Here is a 23,788-nt window from a genome sequence, read left to right as displayed (position 1 = left end):
ATCGAAACTCAAACCTGATACTATCAGATAAACGCATCTAGAACCTGACATCTTAAGCACAAAGGGATGGTTGAGAAGCCAAGTCATGAATTGCCATCCTAATATCTTTCTTATCAAATACTATTCAAAACAATGCAAAGTTCCAGTTCCAAACCATTTATTTTACTTGTTGCAACTTCCATGATAGTCACCAAGACTACCCTATCTTTTATCGCTGAATCTGGTTTGTCAAGGGGCAGAAATTTTTTTTTTTTTTTTCACCTGAAAATCATCAGCAGATATGCCACATCTATGCACAGCTAAAAGATGCAACATTTATCTCCAGAATGCATGTGACATCAGTAAAACCAATAAAATGAAGGTCATTGTTCAACAACGAAGACCCTGCCTATATATCGGGTCCTAGAAGGATAAGTTGGAAATGCCCTATCTTTTCAACATTATTTTACACAAAGTAAGTGCTTTCAAAAACTCCAACATGCATTCTCACACTAGCAATCTGAGCCAAGCTTTTTCAAGGGGAAGAAATGCAACCAATGCCTCATTACAAAATCCAAAACTAGGCCAACTGCACAACTGCATTCTCACTCATCTCCCACCCCACAATACAAGAAGACACCCATGAACTTCCTCACCCACTCTTTTCAGTTCCAGAAGTTTCCCTGAATTTTATCAATTAAAATACAGTTGCCAAGGAAACATGATCTTAACATCTGCAAATGGAACATTATTGCAAAAATAATATATGATCTTCTCAGCTTAAGGAGAAAAACCAGCTGCAATCATAATTAAGCTGTTGTTGAGGTGACAGAGTCCATGAATTCAATCATCAGCTCTACGATTCAAACCACCCTCTTCGGATCACGAGCTGTTGCCAGATGATCCTGCAATACCAATAGAAATTTCATAAATCATATAATCAAGGAAGTCGTTTGGATGTGATAAACAATTTCTTGGATAATGGAACTGATTGATACCTGATAATAATGATAACAATGGAACAGATAAATATTTTCATTCTTAATTTCTAGATTACAGTATAAAACCATGTATTGCAGAAAAATAAAAAATCTAAAATTGTGCAGCAAGGCATGCATTCTAAAAGACACCTCTTAACCAGTTTTTTAAGTGAAAGAGCAGCAAAAATGCTTTGAGTCAAGGTGTTGAAACTGCTGTCACAAGAAAAGGTTAAGAGCTTTGGCATGACTTTAAGGATCCACCTACTAACCACAAATGATAAGCCATTACCTAGTGCTGGCAGTGTTAACTACAGGGCATGGTTGGAGGCAATGACCGGAGACCAACCTAACTTTTTCAGCATTATTTCTGCACAAATTGGCTGCTCTCAAACTTGAATTAGCAATCTCATGCTTATCAACTCAAGTTTTCACCATTGCACCAAGCAATAGCCCCTACTAGTCTCCAAAAACAATATAAAAATATGCCCTCTCTAAATCAACTTTCATCCTCCTCTTATGATGTCCCCGTGCTATCCCTGTATAAGCTAGCAGATCATCACTCCTCTCACTAGCTCCATCTGCACCTATGAATCACAATAATGCCACCCCCCACACCCATCATGCACACACACAAAATAATCACTAAAAGGATTGGTTGTCAAATGTAAAATATTCACAGGCCAAGAATTTGGCAATTCCAACACAACAGAGACGGCAAATACCATATAATCAATTCAAGAAAAAATAGGAATCTGTTTCTCATGCAAAACTGATTAGGATTCCCAAGTTCATACTGTTTGAAAAAACAAGCACACTAAGACCGTCATATTTATAAAAAGCTTAATTAAAATGGGTGCCTTACAGTATTGGAGAAAAAAACAAAAAGAAAAAATTCATACACATAATTAGGATCATTTCAATCAATTAAAACCAAAAAAAAAAAATTGTATAAAAACCCTTAATTTAAATTTTTGCACCTTTTTCCTTTATTCATGGTTTTCCTACAGCAATAGAACCTAAGAAACATGGGTCAGATACAAGATATGAAGCACAACATAGCACTAACTTGACACGGACAAGGTGAAGACACAGTATAAAATATTTTTTTTTTATATGTAAAAATGTATCATCGTACAAAACATCACTTCAGGACAAGGAAAAAAAAAACACTTCATGACAACTACATCATATTATATTCTATTGAGTGAAATTTATTACTTAACCTTGTCATGTAGGGAAAGTCCTACAAAAGCCTCGACACAGGTGTATACATTTTTTTTCTGTATGTACATAAATATGTATATGCATAACTCCTTTGTCCTCACTCACATGCCTACAGATTTACTAAAACCTCTACATTTTTATCTTTTAATATAGTAAAAACTTTTATAAATTTTCTATAAACCTTTAATTTGAAATTTGTTTCTTGAAATTGTTTTTATTCCATACTAAAAAGAAAGTCTTACAAACATTGGTAATTGGCTGAGAAATGGTGATCATTTATCTGAAATTATCAAATTTATTAAAAAAAAAAAAAAAAAGTCCAAATGTATTTGACACGTGTCCAAAAATGTCTAAGGAGTAAGAAGTATCAAGGTCCAAGACCTGTGAGTGTTTCTAGAAGTGTCGGAATTTCTTAGGTCATAACAAAGATAGAAGGGGTCTACAATGTGTAAAGAACAAAATCATGTTTTTGACGATGAAAGTGAGATATAGGAACTAGGAAGAACCAATTCTAGATGGCATATATATAGTATATGTAGTATATGCATATGTAGTCGTGTTGCAAAGAGAGCTTGATAACAAGCACACGGTGCAACCTTTCTGTTTCAAAAGAAATTCGAGTTTGTGACCGAGCCTAAGAGAGAGCTGGCAACACAAGAAAGGAGGAAGAGATTCAATCAAAGGCATTCTGGCCTATGCAGTATAAGAGAATTCTGCAACACAAGAAAGGAGGAAGAGATTCAATCAAAGGCATTCTGGCCTATGCAGTATAAGAGAATTCTGCATGGAGCCTGGAGCACCAACTGCTCCACCAATATCGTTAGCATCATATATATTAAAGGGAGATTAACCCGTTCTCGTCCCACTAAGAATTTCACAAAATTAGCATCATATATATCATTTATGTAACATTTTTTGTGATCCACATGGTTCCATAATAACTAAACAAAAACAGTGGACCTTTCATTTCATTTATAGATACGCTACTCATATGCACACTTGGGAAGGAAAAAAAAAACATTAATTAAGCTGTTAAACAGAAATTCTTTCCACACAGACCATTTAAGCTTCTCTACACACAATCGGCAGTCATAAAGGAGGCTGCCATGGCCAATCACAACTACCCATCCAATGGAGATGCTTTTAGCAGCCAGCATACACAATTATTACTGCCGACACAAGCTGTCTACTGCTCTCTCACATTTTATGCATCCAGCATCAACCACTGGAATCCCAAAATAATTGAAAACAAGAGTATACCAAGAAAGGGCTATATTGCCGCAATACAGACGGCAACCAAAATTCAACACCAAATGGATTGAAAAGGTGGCACACAATCAGATCTTGTTACTGACAGCCAGCTTCAATGTGCCACAATCCAAAATCCAATAAATAAATAAAATAAGAACCAAAACAAGAAGAAAACGAATAAGTAGATGATCATTGCTAACTGGTGCAGATTGGCTGTTGGAAGGAGAAAATAATTTGATAGTGATGTACTCAACAAGGAGCATTCCCTCTATCATTGGAACAAGTAAATGATATTCCTAAAATTCGTAATGCTATGTTAATATCAATTTATAATATAAAAAACTGTAGAAAAGAGTTAGACTCAGGCTTACCGAGATAAAATCAAATGCTCTTGTATCCTCTTTCTTTGAACTGCTCAACATTGAACTGGGAGTTTGAGTTGGAATGCTAGGATTGAAAATGTCAGGAAGGGGTGAAGGAAGTGCCCCTCCTTTAGTTCCAGCAGCAGGACTAACACCTGCATCTTGCATAGGCAGGTTCCCCAGCTGTTGGAAGTTGGACATTGTTGTTAGAAATTGCCCCTGGGCGAATAAATTTCCCATGGCACCATAATTCATTGGCTGAGAAGGAAATACTGGATTTAACATTATGCCGGAGGGTAAATTATACGGTATGGGACCCAAAGGAAACATAGTATTTGCATTCATCCCAGCGGCTTGAGAACCAAATATGCTGTTCAAAACATCGTTAGAAACCGGATGTGTGGGATTCATAGTGGAATCTGGGAAGATCTCAGAGAGTGCTCCATGGGAGGAGGCCCTGTTCTGCTTTGTCACCAGGGTATTTTCATTGATGGACAAACCAGCCACTAAATCATGAACATCTTTTTTATGGTTTGCATCTTCCTGTGGAAGTTGAGAATTGGACCCAAAAATATCAAAAATTTCAGCTTCATTTTTATTTGTGGCAGTATGGATTTCGGCAGCTCCTGCTTTATCAACATCCATCCCTGAAAATAGATCACCTTTGTAACTGGTGTGGAATGAGACATCCGCAAATGGATCATCATCATTTTTCTGTTCACTGTTTCTCATGCCAACAACCAAACTATCTCCAAATAAATCATCGATTACTGCAGTTGTTGATGTAGTTGGATTTGCAATGCTTTGGTCACTCTGCTCTTCCATGGAATTTTTTGTTCCATGGAAATCATCCGAATCACCAGTGTCTATTAAGTTGGGCATCTGAAAGGCGGCTGTCTCAACCTTCACTGGCTTTTCTGAATGACCCATTCTGCTTCCAGTTCGGTCTCCACCTAGAAGGCTCAAGACCTAGTTATCAAAAATCAGATAATTATTTAAACCACAATATGTACACACAAAGAAACTCTGGCAAGCTATAGGTTGTCATTTAATAACTACAAAATAAAACTTATGACTACAATTTTTGTGTATTTCAAAATTATCAGAGATTTTCTTAGCAAAATGGAAATGAAAAATATAATAAATCTACGAGCCACAGATACTTCTAAAAGAGAGTCCGATACTGATACTCCTTGGATACTCAGGAAATGTCTAGCACTTCAAAAACATATCCATAACTTGAAAATAAATTATTTGGAACACATACACAATGCTTCTCATATGTTAGAGATACGTGTCTGACAGGTTAAGAACATAAAGTTTAACTTTTCTAAGTACAATATCACAATACAATTGTTAGGAATATCATCAAAAGATCTCCAAATTCTTAGAATTTGTATAGAAAAAGAAGAAGAATTGAGATAGAATGAGAATAAATCATGTCCACGACCAAGGGTTGTAGCCTAGTGGTATCTCCTCTACCTACCACAGCGAGGCGAGTCAAGTCCCCATAGGGGCAAATGGGTGTGTAAGTTTCTTACCATGAAAAAAAGGGAAGATATCATGTCCAATCCAGTCCAAAGTATGTGGCCATGCATCATAACTCTCAGCTTGTTTGCCACAATTTTTTTAAGGGAATGTTACTAAAAATATTTATAACATGACATACCGCTCAATCTGAGGCAATATCCATATCTCATATCCAAGTCCGTGTCCATGCTTAAAAGACACAAATTAAGAAGTATAAAGTGAAATTTCGTAAGAACTGCAGCGTGTTGTTAATTTTCTTCAAAATTAGGAACTTTAACAACTAAATAGAGTATATATTGTATCAAGAAACACACTACTATTCTTTTCTCCCAGAAAGGAAGGACTTGTGAATCTTCCTGAAATTTCAAAATAAATATTCCTGGTGCAATTTAGAAGACTCAAATAATAAATACAGAAGCAACTCTTCACACATAATGCAAAATCTTGCAGAATACTTAACAGAAAGAAAAATACGAAGTTGACGCCTTCATCAGAGTTGTTTTAGGACGGCCATTTCCAAGCCTAGAAGATGAGACTCCAAAGTGATTTTGTAATAGTCACATGGATACCAATACTCTTTCTAATTATCATATCCAGGCAATCAAAAGTACTAATATCAGTTTTCTATACTAATAATATCATCAATATACATCAATCCCAGCTAAAAACACTGTTACTTATTAGTTAGTAATCTATGCTGCAAGGATCATATGTTGACAATGCCCAGCAAGAACTGAAAACAGATGAGCATATTCGAACGAATACACATGAAACAGATTTTAGCCTTTGGCTGAAAAGGTTGGGGCGCTGCTCACTTCTCAGAAAATAAAACCTCTAACATCTTCAAGGCATTAGCTAGAACCCTCAATTTGTGAACCCTTTGTATTAATGGAAGTATGAACACACCTAAAAGGCCAAAGTGGCTGCGAGTGTCGAACACAGACAAGTGTCGCACATGGCCCGACATGAGTCGGACATGCCAAAAAACGTGTTTGAATAATTTCTTTAAAAGAGGATTTAAAAAAAAAAGTGTGGTTCAAATATAAAGTGTGTGACACTCTTTGAAAAGTATCAATGATAAGGAGGTCAAAACATAAAAAATAAGAAGTTTTTAAAATGCGTTATCAAGTAGTTTTATTTGCTTAATCTTTTTATAGTTATAACTAGTTCGAAATTGTAAAAGATCACAAAGAGAGAATAGTAAGAATCTTGCTCTCTTTCGCAACCAAGCTTCAAACTATATAACAGATCATCAAATCTATACTGTTGGCAAACCTTCTTTTTCTCCTTCAATAAATCCTCTTGTCAGACTTTTTTTCTTTCTTTTTCTTTTATTTTTGTCTACTTCTTCCTACCACAAACCCCTTTCTTCCTCTACATGTTCACTCTCTCAATATCAACAAAGACTTTTCTTTTTCTCAATAACACCTTACTTTACTTATTTCTTTTTTCTTTAACTCTTGGTAAAATTCTCTTTTCTTTTTTCAACAAATCCCTAATTTTAGAAAGGGTTTAGAAATTCTACTTCAGCCAATTCTCTCTCTTTTTCTTTTCTATTTTCTTTCATTCTTTATACAACTGTAATATTTTGTTTATTTATTATTAGATTAAAACAAATTTTATAAATGGAGCTCAAAAATTATACTTCAACCTACTCTCTCTTCTTGAATAGGAGAATTGTTGACGTATTTCATTAGTTATTGTGATGTTGGAATTTTTATTCTTAATTCGATTAAAAAAAAAAAAAAAATCAGTCTTGTAATATATTATGATTATGAGATCATCACAAATATGAAGTATATTACATTATCCTCTGTGTTCCTGCTAAGTCCTGCCTTAATTGTTTAGGATTTGCCATGTCGTCGTGACTGTGTCATCTCGTATCAATGCTTCTTAGATTAAAATATTGAGGTTGCCTCAAAAGTCCAGGAAAATACTGCTGACCCTTGAGAATTTGTCCGTGGTTCCAAATATTAAAATTCCAATCTGGGACGGTCAAGCAGAAAGATGGTGGTTGCTCAAACAACATGCGATCATTTTCTTCCAAGTTGAATGTTTTTGGTGGTTGCCCAGTCATTGTGTGACCATTTTCTTGAAAGTTGAATGCTTTTTATTAACTGGTCAGACCCAGAATGCTATTGTGTTCCCTCCCTCCTTCCCCCAGCTCCTTTTGATCTCTTATAAGCAGAAGTTGAATCAGTTGCAGGCTATAACGTAGTATATGCACGGGATGCGATCCTCAATAGTTCATTGTTGGCAGAAGCCAATATCCCAGGATCACAGGGACTCATTCTGACTGAAACTGAATCAGTTGCAGCTATAAGGATGTGATCCTTAATAGTTCACTGTTGGTGGAAGCCAATGTTCCAGTGTCCCAGGGACTAATATTCACTGTTTGCAAAAGCCTATCTCATGAGGACTCATTCTGACCGAAAAAAAAAGACACAGGTATTTACTAACCTAAAAATATTCGATTTCAGGGAAGCCAAAAAACGTGAGCCCTACTTCTCTCTCTATTTTCATTGGGTCATTTGGGTTCTGTTGCATATCTAGTTTTCATTTTAGTCAATGTTAAATAAAATAATTGTTTATCACCAACAATTAAAAAGAGAAATGGAGTAGATATAAAAGAAAAACCTAAAAAGCATTACCTTCTCAGTTTTTTCCCTCAAAGAAGCTTGGGGAGATTCGGAACATCTCAGCACAACATCTTTATTTTCACTAAAGTAAGATGCTACAGTCATGAAACATTCAACATCCCTTTTCCTCAAAATTGCCTCAAGGACGCACATAGCTTTCATGCGGACCTGACAGAAGTCACAGTAACCAGAAACAAAAAAGTGAGTGAAGCTATTCAAGCGCACCTGTTATAAGCAATTCAAAAGGAAGAAAAAGTGGGGAACTACACCCAGATTTTTTCTAAAGAAACCAAAGCATTTACAAAGTTACAACCAATTTAGAGCTTTAGTGAAGCTAAAAGATTTCCTCTTGATGAATCTGTGTCTGTATGTGCTTGCGTTGGGTAGTCATACTTTTAAACATCATGTAACAATTACATTGTTATAAAGAAAATACCTGCCACAATGGAGATTGTAGCTTTGATTTAAGGGCCTCGCTTAAAGCCAATGTATCCAACTTTAAGGCCTCCATAAGGAAAACCTGGAGGGCATCTCGAGTTGGTTGTAGACGAACACCACCAGAAGTTACAATGGTCTCCAATAGCCTCTCCTCGCAAGTCTTATTCCTAGTAATACTTGAAGCGGACTCCCCATTGGTTGTATCTGTCTTGGTTATCCTCGAGTCTTTACCCCAAGGTCCAGCATCTGAATTCTTTGGGAAGCCATAAGCGCTTTGAGTTTCACTGTGATGTTCAACTTTGTCATATCTATCTGGATAGTTGGTTTCCGTAGTTAATGACCTTCGAAGTGTAGGACTCTTGTAACTTCCATTGTCATTCTTCCTTGACGATTGAGCTTGCGTTAAACTACTCAATCCCTGCTTTATCGTAGCACTTCCAATATCAACCACCTCACTAAGAAAGGATTTCTTATCCTCAGACACCATTCCAAAGTTTGTATTCCCAAACCCTTCTATCCGCTTATTAAGATCTTCTACCGGTGGTGGCTTGTTGTCATCTGCAGAAAATATTGCAGATATAGCTTCATGTGCAGTGTCCCGCACAGCCTTATTGAGTGCATCTCCCTTCAAAGGATCTGACTGACCCTTGTAGTGAAATAACTGGCGCACAGCCACAGAATTTCTTTGCATTTCCCTCCTGAATTCTACACCAGATTTCCCCACTGCATACTTGATCAGCCTTAAGGCCTAGGGAAAATGTAAGAATGAAGAGTATCAGCATATTATTAAAAATTACACCAAACTTTTAGCTTATCTCACTATCTCCTCCTCCTCCTTTAGCAGGGGAGGTTGAGGGTTCAAATCTAATTGGGACAATAGTGGGTCTGTTCGCTAGTTCTGTGTAGTTACCTAAAAAGGAAAATGTCTTAAAACTAAATATCACTAAATTGCATGATACAACTAACTCTCTTTCTGTGAATAACCAGAATGTAACAGCACAGAAGTACATATGTCTATAGAGTACTACTAACCCCATCTAAATTCGCCTGCATATGTCATTGAATTAGAAACGACATGAATTAGAACTTCGGAAAGGTTTTACTCGCAGAACCTCTTCACATAGTTATAGTGTAGAGCCTTGCAAGTCCAACATCTTTACTAAAATATGACCTCATCTTCCCCCTCCTCCTAATAATTATTTTTTCTGCACTTCTAAAACTGGGGGAATCTTTTCCAATGAAACAAATGGCAGTAAATATTCTCATGACAAATCAAACTAAACCCAATTCTTAAGAAGAGATAAGGAGTAAATTTATCTTTTCAACCATGCAATCAAAGACCTGAATCAGCTAATTAGATCAGCACAACCACAATTTACAGATTTTGAATAAAACTAATTTCTTTGATAAGCGGCCATCAGATGACACAATTTTTTAACATATTCAACTAAACTAGAGTTCACAGAAAAACATATATAATACCTTCTGTTTGACAATTGGGCTTTTATGTTCAAGGCGTTTGAAGATGAATTCGGAGACTTCTTTAACGATACTAAAGTGCGAAGACCGAAGAAGCTCGCAAATCTCTTCCAATTTATATACAGGTGTGACTTTATCTTCGTCCGATGTCGCGCCATCTATCATACGCGATCTCCAGTACGATTCCACGGCTCTCCGGCTCGAATCCATCTCTGTGCAAGCCCTTTGATAGCTCGAGTTCAATTGAAAAACCTTGAACAAAGAACTCAAAAAAGTATGGATATATATATATATATAAATTAAAAGCTGTAGGGTAACTGATCGATCTGAACAGCAATATAACTTCGCCGATGGATAGACGCGTCCTTACAAGATCGAGTTCAATTTGATTATACTAACCCTAAAAAGTAAATTATTTTAATTCATGCACGCATGAATTGGATGAATCTGGATAGCTAGGAATTAGGGTTCTTTGGGAAGGAAGGAAGAAATTTCCGAGGGAGAGAAAGACAGAGGTGTCGTGGAAGGCTTCGAAGTGTTGCAGAAGCTTTTTGGAGTACGGACAAATTTGCGAACCCAGATTACCCCGACATGTGGTTCACGTTTAGAGTGGACAGGACACCCCCGAGCATGCTAGCTTTGGGTGGTTAAAGGAGGAGTCAACAAATGCAAGCAGTACTATTGATTATTGAAGTTGAGAAGGAAACCAATTTGAAGTTTGTTATTTTGGGCTCCGGTTACAAAAATAAAAATAAAAATAAAAAAAATAATTTGTTGGGCTCCACTTAGTGTTAATGCCTAATGGGCCAACGGTGATTTTAAAAATTGTAATTATACTAGAGTGTAATTCACCTATTTTTAGTTTTAAAGAATCTTGTTAAGAAATTCCAATATGGTATTTTGTTAAGAAATTTCTTTGTAAATTAGTTATTTTTCTTAGTGTTTTCTTTACTATTATTATTATACTATCACTATTTTAATTTTCATTATCATCATTTTTTTTGGTAAATAAAAAAAGTAAAAAAGACAAATAATATGTAAAGTTTGTTTGGTACTTACCTTTTATTATTGTAATTAGTGATATTAGTAAATATTAAATTTAGAAACTAGAAATATTGATAGTAGTTTTGTATTAAAAGGAAATGATATAGGTGTTTTTGGAATGTGACTATTAAATTTAATCTAACGGTCATTATAGAAAGTGCAGAAGAATTTTCTTGCTTTACGGAAAGCAAAAGATCACTATTCATGATAATAATAATGAGAGAAGTGTTTTTAATACATATATGTTAGTGTTTGGTATAGTAAGTGCGAAGAATTTTCTTCTTCTTTTACGGAAAGTAAGAGATCACTATTGATGATAATAATAATAAGAGAAGTGTTTTGAATACATAAATGTTAGTGTTTGGTCGCATTGATCGGTGCTCTCGATTTTAAATTAGAAGAAATTTAATTCAAAATTTTAATTAAATTTCTTTCAATCTCAAATCCAAACTACGAATTCAGTACTATCAAACATGATATTTTCATTATTTTGTTATACACTATTAAACATATTAGCAACTATCCCTCGTTTAGAATTTTAATGCGAAAAGAGTGTCATAAAAAATTATACTCAGTAATAATAAGAATCATTGTCTGGCGGGGCCAGCATTTTGTTAGCAAGCATAGTGAGATTAAAAAAGTGAATCATTCCATAGTAAAAGGCTTACAAAATCTTCAATTGTTGAAGCACAAGGGGTTAATATTGCTGGTGGATCTTTACCAAGCGAAGGAATATCATAATTTTCCATGCCTTTTTCTTACGATGCATACACCAATTTATAGGTGAAATATGCCCATGCCCTCTGAATGTTGTTGCTGATATTTGCTTTCACATTGATTCTTTCATTCAAAACCCTAAAATCATACCACCAACGATTGTTGGAGATGTATCATGGTTACGTAGAGTAGATCATGCCAACGATGGCTCCTCTCACTTCATTTCTTTTGCCTCAACATCTTTTAACTTTTTTGTAGCTTACAATTTCGAAAAAAAAAACATCTTTTAACTTTTTTAATTCTTTCATTCAAAACCCTAAAATCATACCAACGACTGGCTCTTGGAGATGTATCATGGTTACATGGAGTAGATCATACCAACGATGGCTCCTCTCACTTCATTTCTTTTGCCTCAGCATCTTTTAACTTTTTTGATTCATTCATTCAAAACCCTAAAATCATACCAACGACGACTGCTGGAAATATATCATAGTTACGTTGAGTAGATCAGACATAATAAACATAGAAGATCAACAAGGTAAACCCACTCTTTCAAAGAGTGTATGTATGATTTATGGCTTCGTGATCCTTTGAGGGTCCAAAGTCAAGTAAACCATTACAAAGGAAAAGAAAGGAAACAGAGGAAATTAGAATGATACAATTTAGGCATCATGTATTGGTTTTGTTATTATGTCAAAAGTGGGAGGAAAGGGAAGGAAAGATAATTGTTTTTAATAAAATTTTGTTAATGCTAATTTTGCTCTTATTTTTTAATAAAAGACAAAATCTATAAAAACGGGTATGATAATAAATTTATGAAAATAATTTTCTTTCATTTCTTTCCCAAACATAATTACTATCCTTTTTTAATCAATCAAATACAATAAGTAATTAACAATATCTTCTCCTTTTCTTTTTTTTCTTTTCTCTTCTAACTAATGTTATCCTTTCTTTTCTAACATGCCTCTGCACAGGGATGACAAGCACAAATCAAAAAATTGTGCAATTTTTTTCTTAATAAAAAAAAAATGGAGAAAAAAAGTTGTACAAAGATTCTCAATGAAGCCCACGAAGCAATTTTTGACACACCTCCAACGGAGAGGAGCAGACCTCACCTATTCCATATAGCAAAATTTTGGATGGATAAAGTGAGCATAACCTCCCCATCCTAGGAGGGGAGAGGGTTTGAGTTCGGGTGTGAACAAAAAGTGTGTGGGTGTGTGAGTTTGTTTCTTACAAATAAATAAAATAAAAAAATACATTACTTTGTGTTTGTCATCCCCATCTAGACTGAGTAAAATATTGGAGATAAACCTACATTTGGGATAATTTTGCAAGTGGTAGTCTTAGCCAAATTCAAAATCATAAGAGGCAGTTTCTAATGCCAAAGAATGGTCAGGCCCATATGGCAAAAGTAACTAGTGAGGTATGGGGTTGTTTTACTTTCAAGGAACAACTTCAGAGAGGTCAATTAGTGCCCTACTCAGCCAAAACCAGTCAAAGTATTCAGCCCTTCAAGCAAAAGCCAATGCAGCTTGAAAATGCACAGGCATTCTGAGTCATTTGTGTTTCATAATTTTATTACTGAAGGCGCCTTTCCAAAAGCATCAGTTCTGAAGTAGATATGATGGTGAGAGCTCCTATACGCAATATCAATCTAGCCAGAAGGCTGACGGTTAGGAAATTCATTTTTGCCATATATATATATATATATATGATGGGCCAAACATGGCCTTAATTGCCGCGCATCACAAATATGAAAATCATGAGAACAAATCAGAATTAATTATGAACTATCCGTGTCAGAAATAGGATTGACTATGAATTCAACCCATAGAACACCGTACAGGTTGTGAAGTGTGTATTGAAGATACCTAAATGGCCAAGGGACACTATCGTCCCCCATTGCATGGACTGGGGCTTTTAATTTTCCCCATCTTTCCTTTTAGCCAAAAAAAACTATAAAAACAATATAAAGAAAAAGTAATATAACTCCGGAATCATGCATGAAAGAATAAGTCATTTACGAAGCTGCACCTACAGCGGTTACAACATCATCAGATTCATCAACAATCATCTCATCTCTAAAAAGGAGTTTGAGGAATGGGAGAACCTTTGGAAGCACATGTAGATCCGCTAAGTTAACACTCATCATATCGAAAGCAATGCATGTTTTATGCATGTGAGTTTCATCTAAAACTGGAATTTTAGGGTATCTCTGGCTGAAGTGTGTAAGGATGGTGCGATATGCTCCAGCAGAGTCCCCCACTTCAACAGCCTCCTTTGTCGTGCTGTGGTTTCTTGCTATAGCCTCCTCCACCATTGCATCCTCAAATGTTGCCTGCACAGCGGCCAGAAACCCAGGATAATGTTAGTCCCTTGAGAAAAGATGAGATGGAAGAAATGCTCAGAATTTCTCTCCCCCCGCTAGTATTGTCATTAGAATTTCATGGCAACACAATCAAGAAGAGTACCATTGTAAAAGGGGGACATAAATGGCTCTTCTATCTAGCCTTGTTATGGCAGGATTGTCAGTTGCGCATTTCCCTTTTCGAATAATGCACTCAGATATAAATAACACATGAATGAGCTGGACAATACAAGTACATTTGTAAACCTAATTCAAGGCAAGATACCAAATTCAAGCTTGGAGAACAATGAACAACTTACTTCATGTACCCGGTACATATGAGGAGTATTTGATCTCCGTTATACCACCCATCTTTGAATTTCAGTTTAAGTACCCAAATTCTAGTCATTAGACAGTCGTGACAATAATCAAGTTTTGCTACAGCAAGGCTCAAGCAATGATTCGAGTAAAAAATTAGTCATCTTTTGCAAAAGTCGAAGTTAAAATTTGTCATATCCTTCCTCTTCCAGCAAACGAAAGCTGGATGAGAACTGTAATGGCTCTTTTGTCATGTTTTTTCATATTCTCTTATTTCCATTTTCTAAGTAATTCTTTATTGTAACATCTATATCACATAGAAGTAAGATCTCATAACACTGTTCTAGGGAAGACTAATAGTATTTGAAAACACAACTAGACAAACACCAAAATGCACAATGATATGTGGTACTTGCCTCGTGTATAAGGACTGTTGCTCCATGAGACGCTTTTACTAGTTCTGGGCAGGGCCTAGTGTCACCAGAGTACACTATCTTCCACCCTGGTATCACTTTTCCAACACGACTGATTCTATCTGATGCCTTCAAGACAACACCAAAAGCCTGTGGACAGTGAACAACAGGAAAACTAATCAAAGCTTCTAAACCAGCTTCTCTGAGCACTCTCTTCAAGTTCTTTAGGATAGGAAGAGCCACGCTATTGTCAATAGGACTACCCGGTCTCTTCCAATAGCTCTGCATACGACTTCCTTTAGCAAACAAAGTAGAATCAATATCCTGATTTGTTAGCTCAACCGAGCTTCCATTGTTTTTATTCTCTAAACCATTTGAACTTCCGGGATTGGATTGACCATTATTTGATTCAGAAGCATCCCATAAAGATTCCACAGTGTTCCAGCAATCAAGGAACTGCATATCTAGATCTTCAAGCCTTCGGTATGCATCTAAAAATCTCTTAAGTTGCCTAGGACCAACGACAAGCAAAGGTTCATGCGGCACTCCCTTCAACAAATCACGACGTAGAGCAAGTATTCTTGCAAGACCAGTATGATGATCAGCATGAATATGAGAAATCCATATACACCTTAAACCTCGCACGGCATTATCGGCACCTTCAACACCAAACCTGCTCTTACGAATTACATAACAAATCCAAGTTTTTAAAAGAAATGAGTTTTTCAGAGGAGATAAAAAAAGTTATATACAGTTGAATGTATTTGAAAATTCCTAAAGGTCATGCTACCTTCTTTTTAGCTGTCCCAGGGTTCCTTCACCACAATCCAGGAGTAAACTTCCTTTAGAGAAAAGGTTAATGAAGATAGAACTAACATTTCGGTATTTTGAAGGCTGGGATGAACCAGTCCCCAGAAGAACGATCTCTACATCTTCTCTTGTTATATCTTCTAAACAACTAGGAAGAACATTTTCATCTAACCATGGTTCTTCAATCATCATATTGTTATCTTGCATGTGATTCGTCTCCTCGTTTGTTTCTCTGCCTCCATGCCAGAGCTTGGTAACTTGCTGCGCAGCATCTACAATCTCTGGAATCTCTGAAATTAACTCATCAATAAGTCCAGAGGGAGTCATTAAACTCGGTATACCAGATCGGTCCAATCCAAGCTGTGCATAAGGACGCAAATGGAACTGTTCCAGACATAACAACAAGAAGCATATTACTTATAGGAGTGCACAAATTCACCTAAAACCATCCAGCTTCAAATAAGTCTAAAAGGTTCAGTTGAGCATAAATGCTTGATACTACATATTTTAAAAGAGAGTTTACATTATATAAAGATTACTTTATTTGGATTGGCTGTATCAGAAGTTCAAAATACGTTGCATTACGCAATCTGAATGATGGATAAAGGGTTTTTTCAGAAGAAGTCTCTATTAGTGATAATGTTCAAATGAACAATAAGTTCATAATACAAAAAAAAAATATATATATATATATATACTGATGCCATCAGCTATTGGGAAGGGGAGAAGAGCTCCCATCCAAACTGGATTCAAGGACTCAATTGAACAAAGCTTGAATTTGTTTCAATTAGCGGAAGCAAAGATAACCAGATTTTATATTGGATTAAAGTTTTAACAGAAGCAAAGATATAACAAAAAATAGCCCCAATCCCTACCCCATTTTCTCTCTCTAAATTGTTAAATTTCCACAATCACTTGAATATTTGGTAAGTGGCCAATATGTCCATATCAGTCAACTACTCAACTCTTCATACCTTTAAGAGATTTTCAGCAGAAACGCTTTCACAAAGCTCTGAAACAGGACCCTAGAAGAGAGGAAGCAAGTCAATCATTCATTTGCCCTGAAAATGCTAAATATAACTATCAACTCATAACCTCCCAATAATAAACTAATCAGTGTCCTCCAACAAACAGACCTCATTAAATGCCCCGGAGCTAGATGCTGAGCACTCCAGTTGTTGAAGAGACCAAAAACCTGGAGCCGGAAAGAATTGGGGACACAGGTAATTAAGCCGTGTTGAAATTCTAGCACTGGATTTTAAAATTGGAATCTCGACATTCTTCCTGTGAATAAAATGTGGAATCAGAAATCAGGAATGATAAATGGAAGTAGAAAAATAATTTTATTTATACGGGAGGAAGAAGGTAGAAGAATAACCTTCTAAAAAAAACGAAGAAGAACAATAACTATATTCATTGAAACTCACATCTCATGTCCTGCCATTATATGTTGGGCTCCACCAAATTTTGTCATCCACCTTTTATAATCACTAGTATTTATGACAGATGCAGGACTTAAGTGAATTATACAGTTCACAATCTTGGAACTCTCTGCTCGGTTGCCAGTTGTATCTGTATAATAACTGTTGAGAGACTGTAGAGACAATAATTGTTGCAAATGTGATATTGTCGGGCAGTCAACAAGGAGCACAATAGGACCAGGAACAGAAGGACCCAGCACATCGCTTGGATGAACCTAAATAAACAGGCAAGAAAGGCTATTCATAAAAAAGAATAGATGAGAGAAATATAAACCAAAAAACATATGTGAAAGCAACAGATCTGCACCCACCATGATGTCTTGATAGTCCGATTTCACTGAATTCCCAAGTTGCAGTTCACGATACTTCGGCCCAGGTCTCAATCCAAGAGCCGCCGCTTTGTTGGTGTCAAATTTGCCCTTAATTTCAGGCAATTCACAAACATAAATTACAGAAATGTCACCAGCCTTTAAAACAACCTCGGCTTCACTATTTTGACTTCTTGGTGAAAGAGGTTCCGGAAATTGATCCCTTCTCTCTCCTACACCCAATTCTGAAGCATTTATTGTATTTGGTTCTACCTTCATCAGTTCAGACCCTTCCGAGCCACTTGGGTGCAGAAGAATAGCTGAAATTTTGACAATTTCATCATCAATGAGGATAATAGGGTCAGGAAACTTCCTTGAATCAGGAATAGCAACACCATTAGAACCAGGTGCATGTCCAAAGCTACGTGTGTTAACCATGGCAGCATTAGGGATGAATGATTTCATTGCATCAACTAAATACTTCAGATCTGAGGGACCCCACACATTCACCTTAAAAAAAAAGAAGGAATATCGTATTAAAATCATGTAGAGTTGTTGTTAATCAATTATATCAAGCTTAATCTCAAAGAAAAGACAGACAAATCAAGCCAATTTAACACTCACTGTCATTCCTTCTTCTCCAATGCCAGCCAAAGTTAACAGAAGACCTGAAAGGTAAAGTGAAAAACAAGCAATTCAGGCTCTTGTAATCATCCCCTTGCATCAGAATTCAGATAGTGAAGTAGAAAACTAGGGTTTATGAAATGATATTTGTAACAAGTTGCTATCATATTTTTGCTTATGGGTAACAGACAATGTATGAGTGAAATCTCTGGTCTGATTTCTAGGCACAAACCTGGAAGTCCACCCGCAGTTTCTGAGCAGACACGAGAGAGAAATATGTGATCAATCTGAAGAAAGAAACATCATCATTCCTCCACAAAGAGTATCACAGTCAAACAAGGGGGAACTTCAAAAATGAATCCAGAATAGAAGAAAAGAAACAAAAAATTAGCAGGTATATCATACCTTTGACAACTTAATCTTATGCTCAGTGCAGAAACGTTGCAATCCCTGGAAGAAGAACCACACCATATTGTTTTAAAGCTCTGTAAACTTCCCTTCGAAGAATGATATGTTAAACAAAAGATAGTTCTAGAAGAATCGAGAAGTAATAGTTTTAAGAAAGAGATAAAATAACCGCCTTTATATCCTTTTTACTTTCTCGTACTAGTTCCTATTGCATGGCTGGTCAACCCTATCAGAATTATGATACAGGGGTAAGAAATCGGATGCCACAACCGAAGGTGGACCCGAATTAATTAGGATCAAAACCAAAAAGTTGCATATCTGATTGATTTTATAATTCCAGAAATGAAAGCTTGAATGGCACTGGCTAAGGGACCCGGGGACAAGCCTTGAGTATGATATCCAAAAGAAATCTAAAAGCTTATTTGTCCAAAAAACTTCACTACTATCTTCTATTACAATGCAAATATCCATACAAGCCTCCCAACTTACTTGACCTCTATGTTAAGCTAATTCACCCCTAAGTCACCCTAAGTTGGATATAACTTAGACACAGAATATAAACCATGTCCAATATATAAGAAACTCATGAACATGAACATCGTCAACATCCTCAGGCTCCGTTTGTTTCAACGTAAAATATTTTTTTCTAAAAAAACATTTGACATGTAAAATAAGTTTTCTGTCTTAATTTTTTGGTGTTTGGTAACAATCCTAAAACATTTTCAACAAAAAGAAAAGAGTCAGTCTGCCATTAACTCTCTCTCTTCAGTGTTCCTCTTGTTATCAACCTCCAACAATTCATATCATCTCTCTCTCCAACATCCAATAACCCCCCTCTCTCTCTCTCTCTCTCTCCTCGTTATTTTCTCTCTCCTGCCCCTCTCTAGACCCAAATCTGTCCCTCTCTAAGCCAAACAACCCCCCTCCCCTTCCCCTTCCCCCTCCCCCTCTCCCTCTCTCTCTCTCCCCTCCCTCGATCGATAGTTTCTCTCCTCTCACTCTCTGCGAAAACAGTCTCCCTCTCATGACCCAAAACTATCCCCCCTCTCTCTACGCTAAATAATCCCTCTTTTCTCGGTACTTTCTCTCTCCTCTCTCTCTACAAGAATAGGCTCTCTATCTCGATCGACTGTTTTGTCTCCCTCTTTGTCTCTCCTCTCACTCGATGCCATGTTGGATAAGAATCCGACGGAAGGTAGCCAGGGAAAACAACTTACCCAACCTTTTTTCTTTTTTTTTCCGATAAGTAACTTACCCAACCTTTTTTGGTAAATCAATTACAGTCATTTGGGGTAACATGATTTACATGGAAAATAATTTCCTAATCTTAGAGTCTTCCAAACACCAGAAAAAAAGGAAAACGATTTCCAAAAATATTTTACATTGAAACAAGTGCAACCTTAATTCAAATTCTTAAGATACTCATAAAATCTAGATAAGCTAGATTATTATAAACTAAATCATATTCTTTCTTCTTTTTTTTACTTTGTTTTTTTGTTTTTCCCTTCTTCTCCTCCTCCTCCTCCTCCTCCTCCTCCTTCAGAAGCCCAATGAACCATCCAAAACAGCACCTTGATCTCAATCACTGAAGTTCCCTCCAATGAAGAAAACCTGACCTCAAGAATAGCAATACTGAAGCATAACGATCCTCTACCTTTGAAGTTTAAGCATTAAAGTAGGAGCTGAAACTTGTAGCCAATGAGATTCCACTTCCTTAATCTGATTTTAGTTAGGGGGAAGTTTATTCTCTTGTATACAGGTAAATTTATCTAGAATAATGAAATTGACAAGTGACAGTTTATATGAAAATACCAAAAATTTATTTTAGAACATAGAAACCGACCATATTCTTGTCCATTGATTTGGTTTTATGCATAATCTTATCGTCTTGTTCATTTGTATTCTTCTGGAGCACAGTATCAATTACATCCATCATTTCTCACCTCACCTTGTTGGTCTTCATAATAAACTTCACAAGAGTTTTTCATTAAAAAATACATAATATATATTTAGTCTGTTAAATTTGATTACTGTGATCTTTTGAACTTTTCATAGACCATTAGCCACAAAGTTGAGACGCTCAACCCTGTCACTGTGATATTGTATATTTGCAACACGTTCAGTAGTAGGCAAATGTTATTCAAAGTAACCGTATATGAGAACGGTTGCTTTGTGTAAAATAGTGCCAAAGATCAATTTTATTTCCAATCCACTAATCAAGCACCACGCTTAGGTGGGTTAAACTCCTGGTAATGGTTATTTTTTTCTCTCAATCTTGATTTTAAGCCTTAGAACTCGTGAATTTAAGCCATTTTGCAGAAAATTCCATCTGCATTGGAACTAAATTTTGAAAGTTTTCAACTTTAATCCAAGAATTTATTTGGGTCCATCTTCAATTGCAGCCATCGAACTCTATACTAGGCTACATTACCTTCATTAGTTTACTATTAAGGGTGGCCATTCATGTTGGCAGGTGATGTTAGTGTTGTGTCGACGTAATTATATTCTGAAATATAGGTCAACATGAACACCACTCGTTTAAGAATCGCGTTAGGAACTCTTGACACGAACACGACCTACTTATTAAACAGGAAAAATGACATGGCCCGTCCGTTTAATAAATGGGCCATTTAACTCACAACATGACACAACCCATTTAATAACCTATTTAATTTATTAACCTGTTTTTTAAAGTATAATGTAGTAAAAAAAAAAAATGAGATAATGGGGTACAAAAGCTTAAAAATTAATGCTTATTTTGATAGCACAAATTATCTATTAACTGTAAGATAGTTATTTTGTAGAGTACATAAAAAACCTATATTGATTATGGAGGGAAAACATTATAAAATAGCTAAAATACAGTAAATATTTTCTATTTTCCAGATAGAAAAACCCCTATACCATTGTAGCCAGTAATAGCATGACTTCCCATGCCTATAACCATGAAATGTGAGGAATATTAGAAGTTCCTATACTAATTTCATTGTAAAATTCAATGAGTGAAAACAATGTGTTTCCCTTCTGTTTGACAGCCTAGGACACTGTCATAGAACAGGGCAACAAACCAGTTCACTTAGAAGCTCAAGCAAATGTCAGTGAATTCATTAGGATCAAAGTTTTAAAGAACTATAACACAGCAATTCATAACAAACTAAATATGACATATACCAGGAAAGGAAATTGCAAACTCCATGTAAAGCATAAAATGAAGCAGAAACTTAGCATTCCATAAATCTTTTATTAGGGACAGTTAACCAGATATGGGATCAAATTCAATTTTAAACCACGTCTCTAATGAAATTATTAAACAATACTCACTTCCCCAGCATTAAATATAAATCTTTGTTTGTCAAAGAAAAGCAATACTGATGGCGATGTGTCATGAGTATCCATTCCAGTACCCATAATCTGCAGCATTCATTCAAAAACAATTCATGAATAATAATTTGATGTACAATGAAGAAAAGAACCAGGATGATAAAACAGTCCGGTAATTCAGAATCTATACTGAAATAATACAATCCAGAAATCCCAAATTCTGTCATATTACCAATTTTGAACCCAAAAAAATTACAATAATAGCAATAAGAAATCCCACAACCCAAGTGCAAGATCAGCTATTGGATTTGGAGCAAAAATTAGAATCCACGAAGTATTTTCTTTTTGTTGAACTCAGAAGATATCTCAACCATATTAAACATAAACACAGAGATCTCAATGCAGAGATGCTAGTTCAGTAAGTGCTTTGTATTAACATTCTTGATAGTTGGTTTCCCTCACCCTTTACTTAATAATAAACTGAAAATAACCAGGATATTTAAGTTTTGACAAACCCCATTTCCCATTGTAATCAGTCAACCAAATAACCAATATAACCAAACAGAACTTGGAAGCTTTTTTCCAATTAGCCGCAAGTCAAACGCAAGAATTAAAACAATCCCAATTGACAGAACCAATAATTAAAGATGCCCAGAAAGGCAAGAACCAGTTTTATACCTGAACATAGGATATGGTATTGACAGGGTTGAGCTTTCGGGCCTTCAACTGAAGGTTCTTCTTTGGCTGGTCACTCTTATCTCTACCCTCAGCCCTTCTCTTGTTAAACCCAAATGGCTTAGTTTCTTCCATTGCAACCCCTTTTTCACTTTCTGTGGATGATGTGTTGTTTCTGCGAGCTATATTGAAAGGACGAGAATGGTGTTTCTTGGAAGAGGAAGAGGAAGAGGAAGAGAAGACAGTGAAAAACGAAGTGGGTCTGAGAGTTGTTGATAGGTTTCTGGGTTTGAAGAAGAGAGAGGATGGTTTAAGAGGAGAGAGAAATAGAGAAGAGGCTAGGAGGCGAAGGCTTGTTATTTGGGGCATATTGTGATTTCAAAGCCCCTGCCCTCTTCTTTGTATAATGGGTTTTAGTCTGCTGTGCGCAGAGGTCTAACTAAAAACCCCCCAACTCTCTCGTTTTGGACAGTGATTGAACTGATATTTGGGTCGGATTCGTTATTCATGGGTTTCATTTCTTACCCGACCCTTATTATTTATGATTCATGGTTCAACACTTCAACTCTCTCGTCTTGGACGGTGATTGAACTGATATTTGGGTCGGATTCGTTATTAACGGATTTCATTTCTTACCCGACCCTTTTTATTTATGATTCATGGTTGGTTTTGATATGCGACGGTAACGAGGAAAAGCACTTTATTTTAATGTGTGGTATTATTGTGTAACAGTATTTAATAAGTTGGTAATAGTATGTTACCTCTATAACTGGTTTAATTAAATTTTTCTCTCGTTAGTTAGACCTTTGTTTTTTTTTCCTGCTTTTCATTCCATACTCTAAGTGGGGATGAAATAAATAACATTTTTTATTTAAAAAGTTAATATACTATTTTTTATAATTTTACCAATTTAACTTTCTTATATCAACTTATAAAAAGTAAACTATCACATCATTGTGACTCACGGCTAAAGTTAAGTAATTCATTCAATAGTACCGTAGTAGTAATACAATAAAAAAATAATATTGTAAAAATTATTCTTTTAACTAATTAATTTTTTTTTTAAATGACACTTATTTTATGACGGGGAGTATTTAACAAAGAAAATAAATAATAATATTAATAATAAACTTATCAATTTTTTCGCAATTTTCTTTCCATACATTTAGCCTCTTGTGGTGCAACGCAAGAGATCATTTTTTTTATTATTGGTTTTGTTGGTCTACTCCCAAGTTATGAGAGTTTTCTTTTTCCTTGAGAGAGAGGATACGGACTTCTATTGTAATATCAAATATATTTTTGACAAGAAAGCAAATTTCTGACGATATTAATAATGCAGGAAACTACTAATTCAACTCTTAAAAATTCTGTGATCTTGGAACGCTTCAAACGCCTTGACTTAGATTTGTTGGGAAGCTTGAGATTTGGTTAATTGGT

The 23,788-nt window shown here is 35.8% G+C and overlaps 2 protein-coding genes across 2 annotated transcripts; both read right to left on the bottom strand.

The window, feature by feature from the left end:
• Positions 1 to 459: 459 nt before the first annotated feature.
• On the bottom strand, positions 460 to 10,569 carry LOC132286846 (protein MODIFIED TRANSPORT TO THE VACUOLE 1-like). The gene is made up of 5 exons (XM_059789246.1): positions 9,886 to 10,569; positions 8,402 to 9,151; positions 7,978 to 8,133; positions 3,806 to 4,765; positions 460 to 884 (listed from the first exon to the last, which is right to left on the bottom strand). Exons 1-5 carry the CDS (start codon positions 10,090 to 10,092, stop codon positions 843 to 845), a joined length of 2,115 nt encoding a protein of 704 aa, XP_059645229.1. The 5' UTR covers positions 10,093 to 10,569; the 3' UTR covers positions 460 to 842.
• A 3,047-nt stretch (positions 10,570 to 13,616) lies between these two features.
• On the bottom strand, positions 13,617 to 22,750 carry LOC132282895 (tRNase Z TRZ3, mitochondrial-like). The gene is made up of 12 exons (XM_059784712.1): positions 22,355 to 22,750; positions 21,677 to 21,766; positions 18,353 to 18,397; positions 18,180 to 18,234; positions 17,948 to 17,991; positions 17,327 to 17,833; positions 16,962 to 17,230; positions 16,671 to 16,818; positions 16,509 to 16,559; positions 15,515 to 15,918; positions 14,728 to 15,397; positions 13,617 to 13,984 (listed from the first exon to the last, which is right to left on the bottom strand). The coding sequence occupies exons 1-12, from the start codon at positions 22,718 to 22,720 to the stop codon at positions 13,667 to 13,669; spliced, it is 2,967 nt and encodes a 988-aa protein (XP_059640695.1). The 5' UTR covers positions 22,721 to 22,750; the 3' UTR covers positions 13,617 to 13,666.
• Between the last annotated feature and the right edge of the window lie 1,038 nt (positions 22,751 to 23,788).

The sequence above is a fragment of the Cornus florida genome, unplaced genomic scaffold (genome assembly GCF_030987335.1).
Source record: "Cornus florida cultivar Cherokee Brave unplaced genomic scaffold, ASM3098733v1 CherokeeBrave_3.0.0_Hap2_Chr11, whole genome shotgun sequence".
NCBI lineage: Eukaryota > Viridiplantae > Streptophyta > Magnoliopsida > Cornales > Cornaceae > Cornus > Cornus florida.
This window is presented reverse-complemented; position numbering and strand designations above follow the sequence as displayed.